At 42.3% G+C, this 8,921-nt stretch overlaps 1 protein-coding gene across 1 annotated transcript; it reads left to right on the top strand.

The window, feature by feature from the left end:
- The first annotated feature begins 518 nt into the window (after positions 1–518).
- Positions 519–7,370, top strand: LOC123966398. Its single transcript, XM_046042564.1, has 7 exons — positions 519–946; positions 1,553–1,790; positions 2,057–2,149; positions 2,874–2,964; positions 3,056–3,160; positions 3,725–3,856; positions 6,762–7,370. The coding sequence occupies exons 2-7, from the start codon at positions 1,573–1,575 to the stop codon at positions 7,368–7,370; spliced, it is 1,248 nt and encodes a 415-aa protein (XP_045898520.1). The 5' UTR covers positions 519–946; positions 1,553–1,572.
- The last annotated feature ends 1,551 nt before the right edge of the window (positions 7,371–8,921 follow it).

The following is an 8,921-nucleotide window of genomic DNA, read 5'->3' as shown; positions in this document are numbered from 1 at the left end:
GGAAGGCAATGCCAAATAAAACTTTACATTAGGAAAGAGGGGGACCAAACATAGATCAGGTGATTAACCTCACCACAAATCCACAAGTTAATTTCAGCGCCTCTGATAAAGTGCAGCTCAAAGCTTCAGGTGGAGCAGAGAGGACAGACACAGAGCTACAGCTGGATCATCCTATTCTCCGCTAATGTGCAGCAGAATAAATAATAATAATCTCTCTCGCATGTAACGCTAGTTAAGCGAGTAGCTAGTTAAGCAAGTTCAATTTTCAGCCTTTTGTTGTTTGTTTTTTAAAAATCCTTCTGAGATCTGGGGCTTTTCAAAAAACATCTGGGGCTATAGCCCCGGATGCCCAGGGCTAACCACGCCGCTGGCTGGTAACAGAGCCCGACAAGAACCCGCAAATCTAGTTCCACACTACAGTCTAGGATTACACTTGTGACAACTGCTCTCTCTTTTCACGCTTCAGTAGGAAGGTTTCGTAACTTCGACACTTCTGATAGTACCTGAAGGCACCAGTCCGTCTGCAGCGCCTAGCAACAGAGCGTTCAGTTTATCCACCTCCAAGGCAGTAATTAAGACAAAGTGAAGAACTTTAAATTGATTCAGTTACTCACCAACAAGCCAGTTGTTACTTTTGGCTAATTCAGTAGCTAACGCAATTTAAATTTAACGTAAAATTTGGTAGTGTAACATTTAACAATACTAGCTAGGTAGTGTTAGGCTAATAATAGCGAAATGCTAAGCATTTAGCTAGCTAACGTAGCGGCCGTTCGGAGCGCCATTGAAAAAGCAAGTCATAATATTTGGAGAAGAAAACTAATCGAAGTGTGGCTTTAACTATGAGTAGTTAACAGGTGAGCGCAGCTGAACAGCCTAAATCCTAGTGTCATAGTGAGCGATGTGGAGGACCTGAAGTTACAGTATCAAATAGTGTAACTAGTGAAACGTAAGTTTCACCAGTAAGAAAAACGCAACACTAACAATGACAGTAATTTATTCAGATCAAGTAAGGTGTCAATACCGATCCAGTGATGGAGGTAACGTTAGTATTTAGAACTAGTACTTGTGAAAATTCTGAAAATAGTAGAAATAGTAGTCACAATTACTCAAGAGTCCCGGGTGATATCTTCACATTGCTTGTTTTGATCAACCAATAGTTGAAAATACAAATTATTAAAAATGATTTCAAATTAATCAAAATTTAAGGACCAGAACCATGACATGTTTTTGCATGAAATATTACTTAAACTATTATAAAGATATTATTAATTTCAGCTGTACTTGTGTCTATGTATAAAATATATAGGTAGTTTAATTTATAATGAAAGATCATTTATAAGCTCTTTCTATGTTTTTATGCAAACATTTAATTTGTAAAATAACTAGGAACTAAAGCTGTCAAATGTAAAATGTTCAGTATTTCCTCAAATGTGTAGTTGAGTAAATTTACTTAGTTACATTTACTAACCCTAAGTTTTAATAACTTCATAGACCAGTTTCTGTCAGAATTCCTGACTAACATCTGTATATTTCACTAATGAATGGCTGACAGGTGCCTTTTATGCTGGCGGGATGAATACCCATTTGACAGAGCTGAACACAGCACAGAGCAGACAGGAGTATATTGATGCTGATGACTGTTCTTCAAAAGAGGACAATAATGTCAACCCAGGCCCTGCAGGGACTCCTCTATGGACAGGCCCCCCTTCAGATGTCAGTCTGCCTGGAGTAGCTCCCCATCATCACCAGTATATTATCCAGCCAGGGATGGTGGACCCTCTTAGCTTAAGGTATAATGTTCATTCACACACTCAACAATTTAGAGATGTTCTTTCTTTCATTATTTGGACACTTATAAAATCTTCTCTTTTCTTGTTTCTCTGTCAGCCGTTCACAAAATGACTCGTGCCATTTCTTGTGATTCCATTTGGGCTGTACTAGTGTACAAATCTCCTGACTTTACCATATGTTTGAAAAAATGTGCAAGGAATATGTGTACTGTATTTATCTTTCACATTTTTTCACATAAAGAGTTGATGTAAATTTTGAGTTGCAGGTTCCCCTATCCGTGTCAGTCCACTCACTGTCAGCTGAATTACCCAGACTACCTTCTGGAGCCCCAGTCCAGTCAGTATCACCTCCTCACTGAGTAAGTCCTCATTCATTTTATAGTGTATAGGTTGTGTTCCACTGTACCATGTTGGAGTGACACATAATGTTAGTTACCAGTAAATATGGTGTCTCCAGCAAGTGAAAAAAACTCTTGGACTACAACTATATATACTTTTGCGTCATCTGGTGGTGGTATTAAGAATGACACAGGGACACTGACATGAATTGGTTGAAAGCATCATATAATGCAACCCTTTTCACTGGGATTATTTTATTTGTCTACAAACCAAACATGTCATCAGGATAATTAGAAAATTGCTATTATCACATAAAAGTCCTACACACAGTCCCTTCGATTTGGGGACTTCTACAAACTTAGTCAAAATTATGAACAGAATCTCTTAGAGGGGGGGAACAAGTATTTGATACACTAATGATTATATCATGCAATAAAATGCAAATTAATAATTTAAAAATCATACAATGTGGTTTTCTGGATTTTTGTTTTAGATTCCGTCTCTCACAGTTGTAGTGTACCTATGATAAAAATTACAGATCTCTACATGCTTTGTAAGTAAGAAAACCTGCAAAATCAGCAGTGTATCAAATACTTGTTCTCCCCACTGTATATTGCAGAGGCAGCAACAGTGTCATGAATAATTGGTGGTCTGAGCTATGCCTGAGTATGTACAGACCTGTGTTTGTGGGATATGATGTGTTTGGAAAAGTTTGTAAAGTGACTTGAGTCTTGGTTTCCTCAGCCCTGTTCCTGGTCCACCAGACCGCAGCCTTCACAGCTCAGGTTCTGCTCATTGGTTTACTAATGAACCCATCCTCTGCAGCATGATGCCAGTGAGTATTCACAATCATTTAACTATATTAATACAGAATGTATACATTGCATATTTGTTTTTGTGTGCGAGTATGTCTTGTGTGTTTTTAGGGGGATTTACATGCCCCTGTATCCAGTATCTGTGTACCACAGGCCGTGGACCATCAGCAGTTTCAAGAGGGACTGACTGAATTTACATCCCACATCCCACAGCATGTAAGTGCTACCATCAGCACAAAGGAAAACAGCTCTTCCTTTCAACATGAAAAACAATAGATCTCATGAAGTTTAGTGGCATTCTGTTTCCATTTATTTCTATAGGGAGGTATAATTTATGCCCCTCAGATTGGTTTCCTAAGCAGACTGAATATCCTGAAAGGGATGTAGGCCCAGCCCTGGTATATATGCATGCCCAAAGTATAGTATAAAAATAAGTCTGTAGACTATAGTTTGTAAATTGAGGCGAAGGCTTACAGAGGTTTTTTATCATGCTAAGCAGCATAAATATGATCTATGTCATAAGCTTGGATGTTCAGTCTGTGACAGAAGATGTGTAGAGTGTCTGCTGTCCTGATGTCAGTGGGGAGATGGTTCCAGCAGTCGTGTTATTGGCAGTGGCTAATTGGCAGTAGCAGAGCATAGTGGACGGGCTGGGGTGTATGATTCTGAGTACTTAAAATGAGCTCTACCTTTAAAAGAAGGTGTATTATATTTTATATTAGAACTTATGGACTAATCGATAATCGAGCAGTTGTTAAAGTCTTCCCCTCATCTGTGTAGGTGATGTGTAATGTAAGTGGAGGTGGACAGGTTGTGCTCGTCAACCCCTGTGAGCCAGGACCTGTGTTCCTTACCCTGAAATCTGCCCCAACACATACAGATGACGGCCCAACTGCGGGTGAAGGTGAGGACGTTTGCATAGGTTATATATTAGTTTCAGTTTAGTTTTGTGCCAGACTTGTGTCTGTCCAGAGGACAAGAAATGGTTGGACAGTCAACTGGAGGTGTGGCACAATATATCTATATCTATCTTTTATATTATAAATAGCAACTAAAACACTATAACTAAAAGCATGGCTGAACGTGAAAGGAACACTCCACGGTGGAGGAATTACTACCAAAAAGGGGAACGACGTCAGGAGTGTGGAAGTGGTTTGGTTCCAAAAGATCAGATGTAGAACAAACCACGGTAATAACTAAGAAATCCAACAACAAAAGGGGGCAATACAACAAACTTGTTCACCACCTCAAGAAGAAGCATGTGGTTCACAACAATGAGGGCCAAAAATCGTGCGAGGAGAGCTTAACAGCTACTGTGAGTTCTGAACCAGAACTATTTTTCAGTATTTGTTGTCAAGAATATCAACATCGCACAAATAACCTGAAATATCGCCTTCCACTACTGTAAGCCCCCGTTTTGTGCCTGGCTTTATTCTCATGCTGCTTTATTCTCATGCTGCTCACTTCAAACCATATTATCTGAAAAGGGTTGCTCCGACTCATCACTAGCAACAAGAAGAAAATGGCATTCTATAATTTTTTCTGCAAAAGCTGCCTCAGTATGTCACTCGTCTTCTCACATTTAAACCACTGCTCAGTGACCAGATTTCAGCAATGGTTAACTACAGTTACCCCTCGTGTAAATATTAATCTTGCCCAGATTGCCTTCTAATATTTTGCAAATGGAATGAATTACAGGACTTTTGTCCTTTGTGTAGATGCCCTAGGGCAGTGATTCTCAACCAGGGGTACTTGTACCCCAGGGGGTACTTCTGAAGGTGCCAGGGGGTATGTGGGAAAAGTTATGATCTGATAATATATATCCACATATTTGTGTGTAGAAAAAAAATCAACGCACATGTAAGATTACAAATGTGTGTAGTTATTGTAAAAATAACCTACCAACTATTGTAGTCTGCACATTACATGCCTCAGCTTTCCACCAACCTGAGTCAAATGTAATTTTATTTAGAAAGGCAGAAATCCTAGTTAGAAAAAAGTCAACTACAGTAAATGAAACAATGGTTGAAACAATCAGTTTTTGCCACTCCAAGTAGGAAAGTGAAGTCCTTTTGAGCGCCTTGTGTTGTCCCACCTAAAATCCATCACAGACCCACTCCTGGACCCCCCGCAATTTGCCTACAGAGCCAACAGGTCTGTAGACGATTAGCAGTAAACTTGGTCCTTCACGTCATTCCCCAGCACCTGGACTCACCAGGATCCTGTTTGTGGATTTCAGCTCTGCTTTCAACACCATCATCCTGGCCCTGCTGCAGGACAAGCTCTCCCAGCTGAGCGTGCCTGACTCCACCTGCAGGTGGATCAAAGACTTCCTGACGGACAGTAAGCAGCACGTGATGCTGGGAAAACATGTCTCTGACTCCAGGACCATCAGGACCGGTTCCCCTCAAGGCTGCGTTCTTTCCCACTTCTGTTCTCCCTGTACACCAACAGCTGCACCTCCAGTCACCAGTCTGTCAAGCTCCTGAAGTTTGCGGATGACACCACCCTCATTGGGCTCATCTCACGTGGGTCCGCCTACATGTGGGACATCGACCATCTGGTGACCTGGTGCAGCCAGAACAGTTAGGAGCTCAACGCTCAGAAGACAGTGGAGATGGTCCTGGATTTTAAGCAAGAAGGCCCAGCAGATGATGTACTTCCTGCCAAAGACAATGATGGTGCACTTCTACACCGCTATCATTGAGTCCATCCTCACCACCTCCATCACCATCTAGTACGCTGCTGCCACTGCCAGGGACAAGGGCAGGCTGCAGCGTATCATTCGCTCTGCAGAGAAGGTGATTGGTTGTCACCTTCCATCTCTTCAGGACCTGTACGCCTCGAGGACTCTGAGCAGGAAAGATTGCAGCTGACCCCTCCCACCCCGTACACAAACTATTTCACACTCTCCTCTGGCAGGAGGCTGCCGTCCATCAGGACCAAACCCTCTCACCACAACAGTTTCTTTCCGATAGCAGTGGGCTTCCTCAACAAGGCCCGGGCCCCACTGTCACTGACTCTTATGCCCCCCCTCCACAAACACACACACGCTCATACACACTCCTGACCCCACACTTTACTCCAACTCTCAACTGTGCTTTATGCTCATGTTGTGAACTTTTGCACATATTTGTCAGCATTGTATTATAGTATTATTTGTAATTTTTGTATACTTGTACATTTATGAGCTCCTTACTTTTCCTTAGGCAAATTCCTCGTATGTAAAAATGTACCTGGCAATAAAACTGATTCTGATTCTGAAAAATGCAAACTAGGGCACAAATGACATTAAGCCATCCCATCTATCAAGGGGTGATAAAGGGGTACTTGGGCCCATCTGATAAGTCTTTGGGGGTACGCCGGGCAAAAAAGTTTGGGAACCACTGCCCTAGGGGGTGACATATCGCTGTGTATTGGTGAGAGATGCAAAAGAGTTTTAGATGGAGTGAGAGGAGATGACACGGTGAGCGTTTGTGTAATCTCGCGAGACTTGGTGCAATTCAAACATGGCAGTGCGCAGCTAAACAAACATTTCATTAAACAAACAATCCGCCAATTTTAAGCGAATTAACAAACAAGAGCAGTCAAATCGCACTGGAGGACCTCGAGGACGAGTGTTTGGAGGACCTCGAAGTTTACATTGACCAGTGTTTTCATCGAGTGGTCATGGGGAAATCAAAAAGAAACCGCACTGAAGACTCACCTGGAGCATCACCTGGAGCAGTCTCCTCACAAGGTGCAGATTTCACAGAGATCCTGGATTCAATAGACAAGAAATTGTCTAGCTTTGATGCCCGATTATCTCTGGTGGAAGTACTTCACAAAGAGTTTCAGGCTCTGCGGGAATCCCTGGAGTCTCAGTCAGAAACAGGTGGTTGAGCTCGCGGCGGAAAACAAGGTCCTCAAAGGTTCGGTTAAATCCCTCACGGAGGGAATGACGCGGCTCTCGGCAGACAATAAAAACATTAGAGAAGCAATCATCGATCTCCAGGCTCGTAGTATGCGGGATAATCTGGTCATTTCGGGTATCCCGGAGCAGGCGGATGAAGCCCCACAGACCGTTAAAAGCTTCATCCAAAATCAACTGAAGCTCCCGGCCGAGACCGTGAAGAACATCAGCTTCCACCGGGTGCACCGCCTGGGAGGACGGCGACAGGAGAACCAGAGGCCCAGGCCCATCGTTGCGAAGTTTGAACACTTCAAGCAGAAGGAACTGGTTAAAGGCCGCGGCAGGGAGCTGAGAGGGACCAACTTCAGCATTAATGACCATTTTCCCCGGGAGATCCTGGACCGACGCCGAGTCCTGTTCCCGATAAGAAAGAGGCTTATTGGAGAAGGATCACGGGCTGTCATCGCGGTGGATAAACTTTACGTTGATGGCCAGCTGTACCGCGACAGAGACACCACTCCTTGGCTCTACTAAGAACCAAATCCAGCAACAGGTGAACTGTATCACTATGCGATAATTTTTTCCCCTCTCAGTTAATTACTCCGTGACATATGGCAGGTTAATAGTTATAAAATACAGTGCACGTCTCAACAGCCTATACTGTGGTTATCTGACTAGACTGTCTGATAATGTTTTGTGTATTTTCCTCTGTTTTTGTTTCACTGTTTGTTAATGTTGCTCTTCCTCCGCCGTTTACACGTCGATCAGCTGCACAATTTTCATACTGTTTAATTCACAAACAGTCGGGCACACCGCTAGCACACACACGCAGGCGCATGCAACATGAACACATAGACACACACATACAGGCGCATACAACACACACAATGATACAACACGCACACTGCACACACTAGCCTTCACCACATCCCTTAGTTGAATGATGACCACACTTAAAATCACCTCTTGGAATGTACGCGGAGTTGGTTCAAGGGAAAAGAGATTAAAATTTTTTAACCATCTAAATAATCTGCAAGCAGACATTGTCCTACTACAGGAGACTCATTTACCCAAGACAGCAGATAAACTAACCTCACCACAGTTTCCTCACTCGTACTCAGCCTGTTATAACTCAAAACAAAGGGGTGTCACCATTATGATAAATAGAAAAACACACTTCAATCATAATACCACTACTATTGATCCAGAGGGTCGATTCATTATTGTTAACATTTCGATTCAAAATACTCCTTTATGCATTGCTAACATCTATGGCCAAAATGTTGACGACCCCTCCTTTTTTCATGCTTTCTTCAACTCACTCTCTGCTCACTCAGACACAGCTCTTATATTAGGAGGGGACTTCAACATGGTATGTAATCCAGCAGTTGACAGGCTCAGTACGGCAGGTGGTCACCGTATTTGGAAATCAACAGACATCCTTAAACAATACATGAGCGATTTTGGTCTTTGCGATGTTTGGCGTTCTCACCACCCCACTCTTATATACCTTCTTTTCGCCAGTCCACCACTCATATTCTCGCCTTGACTATTTTTTGGTTAGCAGCTCAATTATGACATTTCCAATACTCAGATTCACCCTATCACTATCAGTGATCATGCACCGGTTTCTATCACTCTTACTAAAAAAAGGGTCACACGGCCAACTAGAAGTTGGAGATTTAATGCATCATTGCTTAAAGACCTAGATTTTATAAGTTACTTCAAAAAGGAGTGGGCAATATATATGGAAACTAATGACCTGCCAGGAACCTCGCCATGTCTTCTTTGGGAGGCAGCAAAAGCAGTCATGAGAGGTAAAATAATCTCGTATTCATCATACAAAAAAAAGAAAGAGAGATCTTGTGAATTAGAGCTAGAACAAAAAATAAAAACATTAGAAACTACCCTTGCTACCTCCCCACAGGAACGCATGCTGAATGATCTGAGAAAATCAAAACTTGAATTAAATGAAATTATTAATAAAAAGACCCAATTTCAGTTGCAAAGACTACGCTTGGAGAACTTTGAACATGGCAATAAATCCGGCAGATTCTTAGCCAGCCAATTGAAATTGAATAAAGA

This window comes from Micropterus dolomieu, unplaced genomic scaffold (genome assembly GCF_021292245.1).
Source record: "Micropterus dolomieu isolate WLL.071019.BEF.003 ecotype Adirondacks unplaced genomic scaffold, ASM2129224v1 contig_13344, whole genome shotgun sequence".
NCBI classification, from domain to species: domain Eukaryota; kingdom Metazoa; phylum Chordata; class Actinopteri; order Centrarchiformes; family Centrarchidae; genus Micropterus; species Micropterus dolomieu.
This window is presented reverse-complemented; position numbering and strand designations above follow the sequence as displayed.

What these genes read in the sequence shown, in the direction of transcription:
- LOC123966398 (XM_046042564.1), top strand. Translation starts at nt 1,573, where the DNA reads ATGAATACCCATTTGACAGAGCTGAACACAGCACAGAGCAGACAGGAG. An exon ending in TCCTCTGCAGCATGATGCCA is followed by an intron (nt 2,965 to 3,055) that starts GTGAGTATTCAC and finishes GTGTGTTTTTAG; the next exon opens with GGGGATTTACATGCCCCTGT. An exon ending in CTGCGGGTGAAGGTGAGGAC is followed by an intron (nt 3,857 to 6,761) that starts GTTTGCATAGGT and finishes CTCTGGTGGAAG; the next exon opens with TACTTCACAAAGAGTTTCAG.